The 17,274-nt window shown below is 35.4% G+C and overlaps 1 protein-coding gene across 2 annotated transcripts in view; it reads left to right on the top strand.

Annotated features, from left to right (window-relative positions):
• Positions 1 to 17,274, top strand: part of RasGAP1 (Ras GTPase activating protein 1) — a 102,668-nt gene that overhangs the window by 44,111 nt on the left and 41,283 nt on the right. For both annotated transcript variants that reach the window (XM_069833550.1, XM_069833551.1), the window contains exons 5-10: positions 1,966 to 2,122; positions 7,210 to 7,406; positions 10,676 to 10,871; positions 11,073 to 11,221; positions 13,139 to 13,452; positions 15,595 to 15,701. In XM_069833550.1, coding sequence (XP_069689651.1) covers positions 1,966 to 2,122; positions 7,210 to 7,406; positions 10,676 to 10,871; positions 11,073 to 11,221; positions 13,139 to 13,452; positions 15,595 to 15,701 — 1,120 coding nt within the window. The remainder of the gene's footprint in view (positions 1 to 1,965; positions 2,123 to 7,209; positions 7,407 to 10,675; positions 10,872 to 11,072; positions 11,222 to 13,138; positions 13,453 to 15,594; positions 15,702 to 17,274) is intronic.

Consider the following 17,274-nt stretch of genomic DNA (forward strand, 5'->3'; position numbering starts at 1 on the left):
ACTCAACTCGGACTCCTCGTGGCACGCATGCTATACCCCTCTTACTCCCCTGCAGTAGGCATGAGAGCATGCTGGGAACGGGAGCATACGTCATCTGCATGAGACAGTCACACCCGCTGGTTTCTGCACACCGAGTTCTCCTTGTTGGATACCTATAATAGGATATTTTGTAGAATTTGTAAGGTTAAGTTATTATTTTTGTTCTTAAAAAACTGACGAGATCATAGTATATTTTGTGCTTCCACTTACCATTTCAGCGAAAGCACTGTTAAAATGGTCTTATGAGCAGGCAAGAAAAGCAGCCATCAGATGCGTTGAAGCAGGTGGTGGATTAGTTTTATTGAAGATAATGGCAAGCATGAGTGCCTATGGAGTGTTGAACCACAATTTTGAGTAGGCTTAAGTACTGGATTGATATTTTATTATATAGGCCTATATACGTAGTGAAAATGATGTTAAACCCTGCATACCATATAGACACAAAATGTGCATGCTTCTTAATTAAATGCAATTTTAAACCTACGTCTTTCAATATTTTCCCCAGATTGCATGTGCACATGGATATTGTAGGAGAGTAATTTTAATAATTTTCGAATTGGCCTCCTTCAGTGCTATTACGAATGCAGTAGACAATATGCATATGCATTGAGAAGATATCGAATGTTACATGGATTGAGAAATGGACAGATGAGGCATATTTCGAATTGAACTGAGGTGTTAACACTCATATTTGCAGGATATGGTCAGAAGATAATCCAAACACAATTATTCAGCAAGGATTACATGATATCAAGGTTACTGTTTGGTGTGGTTTTACGTCACATTTCATAATAGGACTGTATTTCTACGAAGAAATTGAAAATTGACAAACAAAAACAGTGATGGTAAAAACACTATTGTGCAACACATTTTGTGATCGTGTAATTAGTAGGCATTTTCCAAACAATTGGCCTTCTAGATCACCAGACATAAATCCAGCTGACTACTGTTTATGGGGTTATCTAATAGAAAAGGAATTTCTTAGTAGACCTACTACACGTGAGGAACTGAAACAGTCAATATCGGATGCCATTGAAAATGCCCTGGAATGTGCTTATTAATGTCGTTTATAGCATAGAAGAAAGACTGTTTCTTATTGAACAACAATGTGGTGGTCATATTTAATTTTTTCGTGTTTTAATAAAATCTCATTTCTTTACGAACAAATTGGTGTATTTATTTTTATGAAATCTAAAAATTTGACAAAGTTATTACCATTTCAAAATGGGAACTTACATTTGAATAACCTTACACATAGGGAGGAAGACAGACTCTTGCTACAAACCACATTTTCGAGATGTTGCTAAATGTACATTTCTGTCAAAATCTTGATATCAATTTTACATAACATAATATTTTCTCTACAATATATTCTGAATAATAAAGAGAAAAACCGAGGGAGTTGACTCAGTCAGTAACATTTGACACTTACATTCGAGAGGTCCTGAATTCAAACCCCGTAGCCATCCAATGTGACTGGATTTTTCATGATTTCCCTCAGTCACAAAGACAAATGCCAGATTGCAAATTTACATATCATTATTCATTATCACCTTACTCACTAATATCATAAACATTAATCAAAATCTAATTCAGTTACATGAACACAAGCCATCTACAACACACGACAATAGAAACAGGAACTCAACAATAGTAAAAGTCGCCTACTGATATACCCAAAGATTCTAAACATGTGATGTGACCACAGATGTTAAAGCATGTATAAATAAATTTAACAGAATAAAAAAGAAAATATTATGAGAAAATGCATGATGGCATAATCAACAAAATTGTTCCAGGGTTGTATCTGATAAGCCATTGTTCGTAGGTATTTGGAAATGAGGAATTTAGTAGCTTAGTAATAACTGTGCAGAACTTAAATGTGTGTCATATTTATTACTGGTATTGTTTTTATTGTGGTTTCAGGTTGATTGAATGCAGTGATCTTACTATAAAGAATGGAAGCTGTGATCCTTTTGCAACTGTAACAATGTGCTACTCTAACAGCAAGCAGGAATCTAAACGAACAAAAGTGAAAAAAAAAACCGTGTCTCCACATTTTGATGAAGTATTAGTGTTTGAGGTATGTTAATTTCTTTTGTTGATCTATTGTATTTTTCTTCCTCGCCTTCTCTTTCTTACCCTCCCCCTCCTAAGCCTCTTCGTCTTTCTAGATGGTCAAGTGAATATTATGCTTGTTAATGGATCCAAGGTTATAGGTTCAAACAAGTCAAGAGCGATCAAATTCTTAGCATGGCTTCCCTAAAAAAGTAAAGCTGGATTTACAGCATGTACAGAACCTTGTCTCTGATAGAGGGTTCCAGGTAAAATTTACTGGCTACTTCTCACCCATGTGAAAGTGTGCCCATTCAATGACCAAAGTCCATGTGTGCTTGTCTCATCTTTCATCCTTAACCTGTACCATAAGTATTCTTTTCTTCCTCATGCTCTTTCAGATTTTGTCCCTGTATTTCCCTTTTTTGTCTACTTTTTTTTTTTTTTTTAAGAGTATATTGTTTTTGTGTCTGTGTTGTGCATGCATGTGATGTTTATGTTCATTATGGCCCACCCTATCGAAATGATTACAGTGTTATATTAATATTTTTAAGAAGAATAATCATACATATGGCCATACAACTTCACTGTTTTATGTTCGTCATATATAATCTCTATATTTTCCTTACTGATCCTCCATTCATAAAGTTATTTTATTGTTCGTCTTATCTGTCAGAGTACACAAGGACACTTGCTTGATAATGGAATGAGATTTCGAGAAATGCTAGATAAGAGTATGGAAAGCATGTTACACTACACTATGTTCAGTGACCTAATTCATATGCTCTTTTAATCAGATAAACCCTAACATAATAAATATGAGTATTGTCTTCAGACAAACATAGCTTACATTTCCTTGTATACATAAAACATAACACAAACTATCTACTGTGTAATGCTAAAACATTTGATTAGTACTATTGCTGAATACAATAACATAATTTTGAATACTCAACTATTAAACTTTGGAAAGGAAACACTATGTAAAAAAAAAAAAATTAAGTGACGGCTTATTTGTTTTACTATGAGAAAAAAAAACATTACTCAAAATTTAAGTCCGGAGGTATTTAAATATCCAGCATACCCCAGTCCTCTGCTATGACAAATTTTCGTGAGGTGACAGCATAAGGTAATATTTTGACATAGGAACATTTAGTTTCTACTATGAATATGAGATTAAATGGAGTGTCAAAAGTTAAGAATTCACATTGTTATTACAATTGATTTTCTCGACAAAAAATTTCAAATTTGCACATTCTGTTGGGAATAGTACTATTGCCAGGTTCTTGGTGATTTAAGTTCCGAGCATACCAGTATACCATCAGATTTAAAAATGTTAAAAAAATTACAAGTATAGATATCATTTTATCGTCTCTGAATGGCCTCTGTAGTTTAAAAGGACGTTAAATAAAGAATTCCAGTTATAATTAAATCCTTAATGTTTCTCAGTAGCCTCTATAATTCAGATAGATGTTAAATAAAGAATTACAATTAATCTCTCTAATTAGCGTGTTCGTGTGAGAGAGAGATCTTGAGGGGGAAAGGGGCCCAAATAATATATCGAGAACTTTGCCATTACATCAATATTTTAAGAAAAATATAATATAGTTTGAATTTATATTGAATACTTGCCATACCCATGCATTTTCTTGCACTTCTTACAAATAAATATCATTGACTTGAATCTATTATATTTTCTGAAACGTTGGAAATATCAAGTTTCAGGACACTGTGGATTACCCAAAAGCCTAATTATGATCTTCGTTATTCTTATTTTCTGTCAGTATATGGCCATGAATGCTTTGCCGTGAGAAATAGTCATCTGCTAGAGCATCCAATGATAAGCCAGCACTCAGTGCTGGCAATATTCACCACAGACATTTCCTTTTATAGTCTTTCAACCTACCAATGGCAACATTACGTGAATTCTACGCTTGGATATTGGCTTGCTTCATTAAGATGGAAGAAAACAAAATGCAAGATATATGTATTACAAGTAATAAAGACAACGAAAAATGTAATGCAGGCTCGTATAAATAAAGACGAATATTTTCCCCTCGAGCAACAAGACATGAGGCGAGGACTGGCAAGGTTATTAGATTGGGTTATATGATTGGATAGCCAAGTGACAGGAGGCGCGAGGTTTTTAACTTACAGTAGGTTAAATATATTATGCATCTGAAGGCTCATGTAAATAAAAACTAGTATTTTCCCTGGACCAAAAGTACTATGAACGTTCGTGTAATAAAAACGAATATTTCCCTGGAACAAAAGAACATGAGGCAAGGACTGTGACAAGATGAAACTGGATTAGATGAGGGGATAGTTAAGTGACAGGAAACGAGGTTTTAATTAGGTTACAATATGTTTAATATATTATTCATTTGATATTTTTATTGAAGGTTTGCGTAAATAAAAACGATTATTTTCCCTGTACGAAAAGTACAATGAAAGTTTCTGTAAATAAAAACGAGTATTTTCCTTGGACCAAAAGTATAATGAAGGTTCGTGTATATAAAGACGAAAGGGACAGGATGTGAGGACTGTGATAAGTTTAGATTGGGTTAGATGAAGGGATAGTTAAGTGACAGAAGGCGAGGTTTTGAACTGGATTACGTAGGTTTAATATAAGTTATACACGAGAAAAATATAATGAAGGTCCATGTAAATAAAAAGGAGTATTATTCCTGGACCAAAAGTATAAAGAAGGTTCATGTAAATGAAGACGAGTATTTCCCTTCACCAATAACAGGAGGTGATGACTGTGACAACATTATATTGGATTAGTTGAGGGAATAGTTAAGTGGCCGGAGGTAGTTTTTTTTTTAATTAGCTTACAGTGGTTTATTATATTAAATACATTACGAAGGTTCGTGTAAATGTGTATATAAATATACACATGTGTATATAAATATGATAAATTCACAGTATTTCCACATCGATCACACAGTATTGATCGACTAAACTAGAGCTGAGTTTGTTTTTTGCAAACACCTTCAAGAGTTTAGAGCCATCTCCTTAGTAATACCAACATAATTTTGGTAACATTACGAAAATTTCACACTAGTGTACACTCAACGCTGTGCTTTGCATATACGAATCTGTGATAGGTTAGGTTAGTTAGTCTTTTGTTATGCCATGCATATACGAATCTGTGACAGGTTAGGTTAGTTAGTCTTTTGTTATGCCTTGCATATACGAATCTGTGACAGGTTAGGTTTGGTTAATTTAGGTTTTTATTATGCCCTGCATATACACTAGGCAAAGGCTGGTAATGTTTTGTTTTGTGATGTCAGTACTAGTGTGGTGTAATGGCGGATTTTCCCTTTCGAAATCATGGGAACAAACTCAGAGTTAGTTTCACTTATTGATCTTCTGAAACAAGTGCACAATACCGAAGTCATCAGGTTTTCACATATGCCAGTTATGCATCAACTCAAGTGTCTTATGGGATTGTGGAAGCAAAGGGGTGGGGAATAAAAGCTCTTCTCTTTAATCTACCCTTTTCTTCTCTTTTTCTGCATTTCTTCTCACTTCCTACTATTCTTTACTATTTTCTCTGCACTTTTGTATTAACACACACACACACACACAGATATATATGGTGAATCATAAGTGATGTCATTAATTTCAGGGGATTATTCTTTGAGATATTTCAAACAAAAAAGTTTCATACGATTTTGCTCGTTTTTGCTTCCTTTTCGAGATAAGAATTATTTTATAAGAAAAATTTCATAGCGTGTTTTGGGAAAGTCATTTATTTAATTCCCAATATGCTCAGTCAATTTAAAAGAGGGGTATACTATGGTAATAAATTATATAAAGACTTTTAGTTTTTTCCTTTAAATATGCATAAATTTGGTCTGAACAAATGTAACATTTTAAAATTCCATTGCAGAACGAAAAGTTACATTTTAATCCAATTAATATAGTTTTATTTGAAACTTATTGTAGATATAAAACATCATTAATAGAATTTGAAGCAATTTCAGTGATCCTTGGATAATTCACAGCAACATGTAGCTTTAAAATGCAGGTTTCTCAAAACTTTAAATGTTGAGTTTCGCTTTTGAACTGGCCCATCGATATACTGTATAAATATTTATATGCATATCATAGAATACAATGATATTCGTATAAAAGGGTGTTGAATGATTATCTCCAGCTTGTTCTGCAAGACCACCTTAAGTTGTTTTCACTTTATAAGTCAGTAAACGCTCCCTCCTCCACATATCGATGGCATCTGTTCGCAATTCACGTGCTTGCATTCTGCTACATCCTTTGATCCAAAGATTGTGACACTGCAGATTCTGTGACTCACCAAGGCCCCAATTATCTGAGGGAGGTGCACTCCTGGTCTGCCATAGCTCATTGTAGTGGCCCCTATGGCTTCCAAGGATCTGTACAGATCCCCCAGACAGATGTCACCTGTAGGCGAATCTCAGAATCACATCTCCCACAATCTGGTCGACCTGAAACTATTAAGATGATCCATGAATTAAAGCTAATGAAGGTGAAATGATTCCAAGATTCAATGCCGAAAGTTACCGAGCAATTCTGCTTTAAGTTGAGGGAAAACTTCGGTAAAAACCCCAACCAGGTAATTTGTCCCAACAGGATTTGAACCCGGGTCTGCTCATTTCATCATCAGGCAAGCTAGCTGTTACTCTACAGTAGTGGACGACAGACATACAAAGAAAAATGTCAAAAATACTATTTTTTGTCTCAGGATAGTTCATTACACATTTTTGTAAAAGTGAAAATTACCAGAAAAATTTATGTTAGCTTTATTATTAGTAGAGATTAACAGAATAAATATATAATAATCTGTACAGTTGAAAAGAGAAGTTAAATACAATTACCGTAGAGACGTAATTTATGATGTAAGTTAATCAACTGTGAAAAACCCCTGTAGTTTAAAAGGTTACATCAAATGAAATACCAATTTCCAGATACTTCCGTCATTGCTTTTTGGATTGAAATTCTTCTCTGTTGTTACAAGAAATAACTTTGTGTCCAATAGTAGAGAAGAATCGTAGTTGCTTCTACTGACTTTAAAACTTTATCATAACTGCATTTGTTTCTGTACTCATGTGTTTGTGGTGGTTTGAGCAGCTTCCAAATAGTCGTGGACAGAACCACGACCGGGACACTACTTACAATCTGCATCATGAACGAGATGTGGAGTTCAGTGAGCTGAGGGTGACACTGTGGCATGACTCTCCAGGGATGGCAGACAATGTTTTCCTGGGTGAAGTGAAGATCCCTCTGAGAGGACCTCAAGAACAGAAGTTTGCAGCCAGCAATAAATGGTATGTATTTTCCTTAGAACATTTAATATTTTTCACAGTTTATTTTTTATTTATTTATTATCAGGTTTTACAGTGTCAATTTATTTTTGTCATCATTATAATCATTACTGTCACTGTCATTGTTTTATTGACAATATCTGTTGATAAGAGTTCACTGCTTTGGAGTAGTGGCCAACGTGTCTGACTGTGAAACGAATGGGTGCCGGATCGAATCCTGGTTGGGACAATTTGTCTGTTTTCTGGGGTTTTACCCTCAACAAATGCTGGGTAACTTTCGATGCCGGGCCCTGGGTTCATTTCATCCTCATTATCACCATCATCTTCATCCATCCTGCCTACTTTCATATTCATGTCATTCTATCTGTGATACACAATATGTATTGCTAATTCAACACACCACAAACTATTAATGTAAAATATTACGGTACTAATTAATATAAGCTAAAACATCATTCACCCATCAAAATTAAGAAAGGAGATGCCGAATGCTTGCTTTAGAGTTCCCCATAGATAAAAGTCGCAAGGGTTTAGGTCGAGGAATCAAGGGCCTACACATTCTTAATGGCAATTCTTATCCTTGAATACTGTATGAAGTTCGTCCATAGAATAGTCAACTGTTTGTGCTGTCACAGAACTCTGTTGGAAAGGAAGTGTACTTCTGTCTTTTTCCAACGACTATTATGTCTGCAAGAAATGTATTCCTCCTGAACTGTGCAAAAGAGAAATGAGCTGAGGGGAGGTTTAAAAAGTTTGAAAGCGTCATTATTTGCTCTTAATAAGGTGTTCTGATGGCTTGGCATTCTGTAGATCACTTGACTGTTCCTCCCAAATCATGAGAGATTTGTTTCCAGATTTCTAAAATTAGACATTCTTAAAGAATTAAAAGTAGATTCCATTGCCCAGTACATAGAACAATACAGACTGAACTGGAAAGAACATGTTACCAGGATGCCCTCCAATCGCTTGCCAAAACTGATCTTACACTATACTCCAAGAGGACGAAGGAACTTGGGAAGACCTAAAAAGCACTGGATAGAGACCGTAACAGACCCTTAGGTCTAATATGTGAAATGGTTATGGTGGTGGTGGTAAAGTTAGAGTATGCAGGTTATGTTATTTTCACTAAATTTAATTTGTTCAGAAATGATTTCATCTTTTCCTAGAACTTTTCCAAATTTTAAATCCTGAATGACTATTTTAACATCAATTAAACCAGGATTTTCTTTTAAGGGTTGTAAATTATAAATTTCTGTTTGAGAGATGGTGGTTTTTGTGACAACTTAGTAAATTATCAAAATGTGTTTGCTATTTTTAAAGACATTTATGTTTTTTCATTCTTATCTTTTATGGCATTGCTTGAAGGCTTATATTTCTTATTAAATATCGTTATTGTTTTGTAGACATCTTTAATGTTGTTGTTCAGTCAATTACTTTGTGCTTTCTTTAACTTATTTTGGAGAAAATTCCTTTTAGCTTTTCTCAAAGTTTTCCTGACTTGGTTACTTGCGAGATTGTATGCTATTTCTTTTTTTGAGGGGTGTTAATGTGAAGTAATTTTGTTTTAGACTCCTTAAACTAACTTCTTTTTCGCTTGTAAATTGAGGACAGTTGTCTGAAATCTTTTCATGTGTTGATTCATTATCTAAGGCACTAAATTTGTCCAGTTTAATTTTATATTCATTCTTAATAACCTCACTTTGAATATGATTTATATTAGTATTCTGATTGTTCACTCTTTGCAACCTGAATATAGAACTTGTCTTAATTTTGCAGACTAAGTTATGATTAGATACGTGTTCTGCCCTTTTGAAACTTTGACTTCAACAATATCCCTGTAGTATCTTTTATCAATTAATATATTATGATCTCCCTGATTATAAATCAATTCAGTGGGAAAAGTCCAGGTATCTTTGTGTATGTTTTTGTGAGGAAATGCTGTGGTCATTATTTTTAAGTTGTATGATGTTGTGAAGCTCAAAAGTTTTGTTCCACAATCATTTAAAAAGTCATGCAAGCTATTAACACCACAGGCAGAAATCCAAAATTTCTTGTTTTCAATTTTGGCATTAGTGTCACCCAATATATATATATATTCAAATTGTAGAAGATTTTCATATACAGTATTTCATCAAACAAGCTGTAGATTGTATCAGATTTCTCTTCATTAGATGCTTACATTGATAATAAGGCTGAATTGTTAATTTAATTTAATTTAATTTTTCTTTGAGTCTTTAATAATATATTCTATCATTAATGGGGGTACGTGGTAGCATTGCAGTTATGGTATAACACTGTAAGCTGGAAGATCGCATGTTCGACTCCTGATGGGGTCATGGAGTTTTTCTATTGATCTAAATCCTTAGGTCTCACTATAACCCTAGTTTTTACTCAGTAGGGTTATTTCCATGGGGGTAAAGGTTTTGGGCACATAGGACTGACATCCTTATTGCCATTAATGTTGTTGTTGTTGTTGTTGCTGTTGTTGTTGCTGCTGTTGTTGTTGTTGTTTTCTAATGCCAGGCATTTGACAATAAAGTCATTTGACCTCTTGTACTCCAATATTTTTCAAAGATATTATCATGGTCAGCCACTGAAGCACAGATTTTGAGGTATTGTCATTAACGTAGATTGCCTGTATAGGCAGAAGCTTTAACATCCTGCTACCCTGTAGGTCTTCATGGCCTGTAGTAGGCATGACTTCACTTTTTTACTTTACTTTTATTATTAATGGGCTTAAATTTAATAACTGTCTTCAGTATTTTTCAAAGATATTATCATGGTCAGCCACTGAAGCACAGATTTTGAGGTATTGCCATTAATGTAGATTGTCTGTATAGGCAGAAGCTTTAACATCCTGCTACCCTGTAGGTCTTCGTGGCCTGTAATGGGCACAACTTCACTTTTTTACTTTACTTTTATTATTAATGGACTTCAATTTAATAACTGTCTTTAGTATTTTATTGTTTACTGCAAATCCAGTTTCATTGGCGTACTTAGTCCACTGTAAAATGAACTAAAATTGCTTTGTAGTTATAGAAGTATAACATAAGACAAAATAAAAATATCACTGTTAATATAAATGTATTATCTTTGGCTTTTTATGTATACTGTATTGTACCACGTAAAACTATCATCTTTGTTTTATAATACTGTATTTGTATTTACCAACCACATCAACATCTGGTTTGTTTCTATATTTTCAGTGGTACCTGGTTTAAGTGTCTCATTTGGATTATAAGAAGATTTTAAAAATATTACTTACATTGCAGGTATTTCCTGCAGCCAAGGTTGTCCAAAAACCGTCCTGTCACCAAGTCCCCTGGAAATTCTGGTACCCCTCCTGGCACACATCAGGACAGCCTGGGTTCCCTGCGACTCAAAATCCACTACACGGCTGACCATGTTTTCTCTAGTCACGTATACGATCGACTCCGACACCTCATTCTGCAGAGTACACAAACTGAGGTAAGTCATCATCATATCAATACTTAAGCACAATAAATGCATTGGCTGTAATGAATGTGTCAAAGTATCATAAGTGCACATAGGTACAGTATATGTATGATTATTTCTGTGATGTTTGTTTACTTGAGTTTGATTTTCTCTATATATCTATGTATTCTAAAATGGTTGCTAATCCATTAACCTGTGTCATTTGTTTATCAGCCAGTTACGTCAAGTGCAGCATACATCTTGGGCGAGATAGTGCCGAGCAAGCTGGATGCTGCACAGCCTCTCGTCAGAGTCTTCATGCACCATGGACAGATTGTGCCAATGATCCGTGCACTGGCTCGCCTGGAAATCTCCAAAGTCACGTACGTCAGATTTCACATTTATTTCCAATTGGAAATGTTTTGTTTTTTCTTCGTTAGTTCGTAGAATTATATAAATGAATTAGAGTTCATGGTTTAGTGGTTACCACACTTGGCATTGGGTTCAAATGGAATTTATGGTGGACAAAGATGGTGCTTAGTGATAGGTAATTTGCAAAGGCATTCCATTTCCCTTCTTATGTTCCACTGTTGCTCGAGTAATCATGATCATTATGTGATTCTGGGTAGTGCATCTCCCATAAGCAATGGTGAAAGTAACTCCGAAAAGAACTACCACTTCAGAGTGTCACTTCTAGATGGGGACACTGGGGTGAATGATGGAGAGTTAAGTACCCGCCATGAAAAAAAGTCTCTAGAAGACCATTTGATATTGGAAAGGCCTTTAACAGACAAAGTAGGAAACAAATATTGTAAAAAAAAGAACCCAATAGGGATAAATCGTAATACAGCGAACGCCAGTAGGGGAAGTTATCCACACCTTCGCTGCTTGGCACCTCGCTTGCCTGCTCTCTCTCTACTATCTGCCCCGCTTTGGTGGATCACTGCCTACCGCCTCGCACGTATTTCATATTTTACAACACAACACAATACAACCAAATTAATGTGCATTAGACAACAACCACATGTAATGACAACACAATACAACCAAATTTATGTGCATTAGACAACAACCACATGTAATATGCATTCGACATTACCTTTTTTCCTCGAACTAACACATACTTTGAATAAAACAACACTCACCTGTTAACTTTGCACTGTCCTCGAAGTAACACAATAGGCAAAAAATACGTACTAAGACATATCCAACGACACACATTGCAGTTCTGCAATACGTTATGGCAGTGCCCTTGAACATAAATAGATTCATTTTCCCTTCTACCACCAATTCGTCTCGATAGCCGACAGGTCTAAAGCTTGACCACAAAGTATGCGTGCATTTTGTTAAGAAGATCAACGGATCGAATACTGCCCTCCGCAAAGCCATAAGAAAAAAAAAAAAAGAGAGAGAGAGACATGAAGCAAGGAAGAGAGAAGGAGAGGCTGGAGAGAGAGACAGAGGGAGACAGGACGAAGTTCCTCTTTTGCTTCGTAGATGCCGCATTCACTCTTTTTGTTCCACTTTCCTCCACTAGATGTCACCCCCCCCTAAACCCCTATTTCCACTCTTTCCCACTAGAGTGTGTGGTGAGCTTGTAGGGGAAAAGTGGAAAGGGGTCGTGGGCAGAGCTTAGCGTTCGCTGTATTACGATTTTAACCCCCCAGTAGATATGTAAAGACTATAGTATTTAAAGGATTTCAAAGGAGATAATTATGATTTTACATAATGAAATTTAGAGCATAGAATAATCATTATGAGCTGTTCCATTTTCACAAGATTATTAATATAAGTTTTAAATGTTAGTTGAAATTCATGTCTTGAGCACTTTTTGGATCAGTCATCATGTATTTTATCCCTTCATTACTGTTATGTAATTTTATAACTCCAAGGAGTTGCCAGTGTATCATTTGTGAATTTTTATTTTCGGGGTTTTCGTCTCATTATGGATTGTATTAACTGTGATTATGAAGCTCCATTTATCTTTAAGTAACCCTGTGAGCAGTCTACTACTATGGAGTAGTCATTCTGTCTGAGTATAAAACTAGCAGACCCAGGCAGGTGCGCATGAAATCCTCAACACACAACTCAATTTCAGAACACACACACTTTTTGACTCCGCATTACACTACACAAACACACCCCCACAGGAAACGCAATCAGAAGACGCGAAGACCACCCAGTTCTGATGATGGCCACTGGCTGAAACTAGTCAACAAAGGTAACCTAGTTAATTAACATGTGAAACCATATATATACTTTATATTCCGAAACAAATATTAGTTTTTTTTGTCACACAGGGATGCCAATACAATATTCCGAGGTAACACACTTGTATCCAAGATGATGGATGAGGTGATGAGGTTGGCAGGTCTGCATTATCTTCACAATACATTGCGACCGTCTTTGGAGTTAGTGTTTCAAGAACGAAAACCATGTGAGATAGATCCTACAAGAGTCAGAGATCTGACAGTAATAGAAACAAACCTTGCAAATCTCAAGGAATACGTTGAAAAGATCTTCAAGGCCATCACAACGTCTGCTCTCCACTGCCCCTCACTCATGTGCCAAATGTTCCATGATCTCAAGGAGTTAGCCAGTACGCGATTTCCAGGTAATGTATATCAATAATTTTATAGTTAAGTAAAACAAAAAAAATAATGATTTCATGAAGGCAATAATTACAGTGGAAATACATTATCTTTTAGTGTTAAATACCCTTAAATTGTTTCTTTTTCAGTAATAAATATTTGTTGCATAACACAGAACTATTTGTATAAATAAATAAACATACCTGTGCGCTTCACTGCTCTTATTACAAATAAATATCACTGACTTAGCAACATTAGCTATAAATGGTGCAATATTGACACCATTGACAGCTAGTTCTTCACTTGACAACAGAGGTAATATTACCACAGTCTAGTATATACAGTCACAAAGCTTGAATTGTTAAGGGTACTAGGAACAATAGACTGTGCCGGTACTATTTCGCATTGTCTCTAATTTCCCGTGTGGAGTAGCCATTGACCTCCAGTGTAGACATAAGGTGGCCGATTTCTTGTTCCAGATGTTATGGATCGGAGACCCATTTGGCTTGGTTGAACAGAGTTTTCATCATTGCCCTCTTCTGTCTGGGGTGGTGGTTTGAGTCGTCGTATAGATATCGATCAGTGTGGGTGGGTTTCCTGTAGACTTTGGGCTGAGGAAACCATTCTCCTTCCTGTAGACCATCACATCAAGGGAGGGTAACTGATCATCCTTCTCTGTCTCCATGGTGAACTGGATCTGTGTGTTGTGGCTGTTCAGGGGGATTAGGAAGTCCTCGAGGGCTTGTTTCTGTGATTCCAGATGACGAATATATCGTCCACGTATCTGAACCAACAGGCAGGCTTAAGTACCACAGACTCCAAGGTCGCCTCTTCAAAGGATTCCGTGTAGAAATTAGCAACTACAGGACTGAGGGGATTCCCCATAGCCACTCCATCTGTCTGTTCATAAAAAGCCTGTGACCACTGAAAATATATGGTAGTCAAAACTTGTCGGAAGAGAGCCATGATGTCTTCAGAAAAGATGTTACTTAGTACCCTAATGAACTGTGATACCACATCAAAGCTTACTAGAATGTTCTGTGGTTCGACAACCAGCAGTATCTTGAGTCTCTCGATGAAATGCCTACATTCTAAAATTAAAACTGTCTGTGGAACTAAAATTGCAACAAGTTGTAGTGGAAGAAGAAATAAGGGAGGCGTTTAGTACAGATCATATTTCCAAGGCATCTTTTTCCACTCTTCAATTCCTTCGCCATCATGGCAGGTGCAATTTCAAAAGCATTACGAGTTATAAGGTGAAGAATATTCAAATGCTTCTCATTGGCAACACATGCACCTCTGTCGCTATCTGCTGAGCTTAGTGATTACATTAATTTAAAACATTAAATTTGAAGTGTTAATTTATAGTAAAATTAATAATGGTGATAATGATAATGATGAATACACATGTTGTTAATGAAATGTTGTATCATTTAACTTACTGCAGTGTCATTGCTAATCATTTCTCAGGAAGTATGTTCTTTCAGAAATCTGAGTGCTTCTCTATTTGAAATCTAATATGATCAATATTTCAAGCATCATCCTAAAATATTGATAAAACTTTTCAGGCTGTTCTAGCAAACTAGAAAAATGTGCACAAAAATTCTTTCTTTTTGTTCATAAATTGAATTGATCCAGATATCTCTTTCATCTTCAAACAGTAACATTTGTATCAAAGGACTGGTTTCCAGTATGTGTAGATGTTCAAAAATCTATTTCGATACAAAGAAAGCACTTCACTCTTCTGTATTTGGATGGAAACTGATGCAGTGTGATCTCAGTGATTGGATGAATGCATTCTGCTGCTCACGGCAAAATAAATAATCTGCCAAATCTCGGATGCCATGTGACCACAGCCTTAGGTGGATTGATTTGAAGTGTGACAGTGAATTGCAAGACAGAGAAAAAGTTTACTGGAATTGTACAGAATATTTTCCAGGTCTTAGTTTCCTTGCTTACATAGGCAGGCAGCAAAATTACTCCTATTAGGACCTGAACTTAACGTGAATTGTGCGAAATGGTTTGCCATAGACAGGTTACCCAAAGTAAAGCATAATGCATTTCTGTTCAAGTTACTAAATAGAGCTGCAGATGTCCTGAACATCTTCACAAAGCAATTTTTACATGAAAACCTTTTATTCTTATGCAACTTTATTTTTTTACAGACAACAATGAAGTAAGATATTCTGTGATATCTGGCTTCATCTTCCTGAGGTTCTTTGCACCGGCAATTTTAGGACCAAAATTGTTTGATCTGACCACCGAACAAATTGTAAGTATAAATGTATCGAAATGTTTGTGTAGAAACAGAAAATTAATGAAGTGTTTCTAAATTTTAATGGAAAAAACATTGTATTTTTACTCACATTTCAATACATTATTAGTAATGCCCAAAGGAAATGGCAGAAGAAGCAGTAATAACTATTATTTTAAATTTGCATACTGTATATGAATTATATAGTGCACATAATCAACATTTTGCACATCTAATTTATGCTGTAAGCAGTGTTTTTTTTATTTTGGTTTGTAATTGTATTGTTATAATTTTAAATAGTTCAGATTAATTATATGAATTTCAATGGCATAAAATGTTAAACTAGATAAATACAGCTTTGTTAAATTTTTCCAACTGAGCTTCTTTCATAATCCTGCCGTATGTTATTTATCTTATCCAGTCCGAGACAGTTGAGGTACCAAATCCATAATTTACTGAGACATTTCGTAATATTGCGTCATTTTCTACTATTCTCAAAGCTCCAAGTTTTTGTTTGATGGTTATAACCCTAGATTTATGTTTTGTTGACATTGTAAAAGCACACACTTGAAAATAATTTAACACAATATGCACTAAAAAATGCTTAACACCTACAGCATCACAGAAGTGAATACATTCGGAATCAGTTGTCACCTCTTATTCAGCTTTATCAATTCTTCAGTTCTTGGGGTAGGGAGTAGATGCAACAAAAGATAGGTAAATAAAGAATAACTTTCACTTGATGGGATCAATGTACAAGTGTGAACTGAGGGTGTGGAAAACAGACGTCCTTATCCACTGCATTCCTTAAAGAGGATTCATCCTTATTTGTAGTCTTGCTTTGGGCTGAGAACAAGATGATAGCTGTCTCATTGGCATGCAGTGATAGCATAAGACACAGTGTTTTTAAGAAAAAATGTTTGTTAAGGTAAAAAGAAAAATACGATATATATTTTTACTCCACAGGGTTTTCCTTGAACAGTGGAGAGTCAAGTTGTGTGTCAACAATTGGAATGTGCATTCTTGTCCCTTGCTTAATCCGAAATTTCCGAATCCGATAATCCGAACAGACCCTAGTCCCAGTTAGTTCGGACTAGCAAGGTTCTACTGTGTATTTACTAGATTGCAGTGTGTGGGATCAGCCTTAGTAATTGGATAATTAGTAAAACAGAAAATAGCAAACTATAAAATGAAAATGATTTAAGGGGAAAAAAATAGTAATTTAATTATTTTACTAACTTGCATTTCGAGGGAGCAAAATGTGACTTGGAGCAACTACTCAGCCTAAATGTGATGGAAAAAATCCTAGTTAAATTTTGTCCTGAAAAATCCTTTCCAAACCCAGTTCAGTAATTTATACTCTTAGTCTCAAATCTGGATCAGAATGCGGTCTGTTTTTATGCTTGTCCTTCATATAGCAAAATATTGAAAATATTTGTTCACAAAGGTACAGCATGTGGAACGAAAGGAAAGCAGCTGTTTCAAAGCTTTTTCGTCTAACTCCTTACTGTTAAGAACCATCACAAGTAATGTCAACAATTGGAATGTGCTCTTTCTCAGATAGAGTTGTTGTATATCACCACACTCAAAA

The sequence above is a fragment of the Periplaneta americana genome, chromosome 8 (genome assembly GCF_040183065.1).
Source record: "Periplaneta americana isolate PAMFEO1 chromosome 8, P.americana_PAMFEO1_priV1, whole genome shotgun sequence".
NCBI classification, from domain to species: Eukaryota; Metazoa; Arthropoda; class Insecta; order Blattodea; family Blattidae; genus Periplaneta; species Periplaneta americana.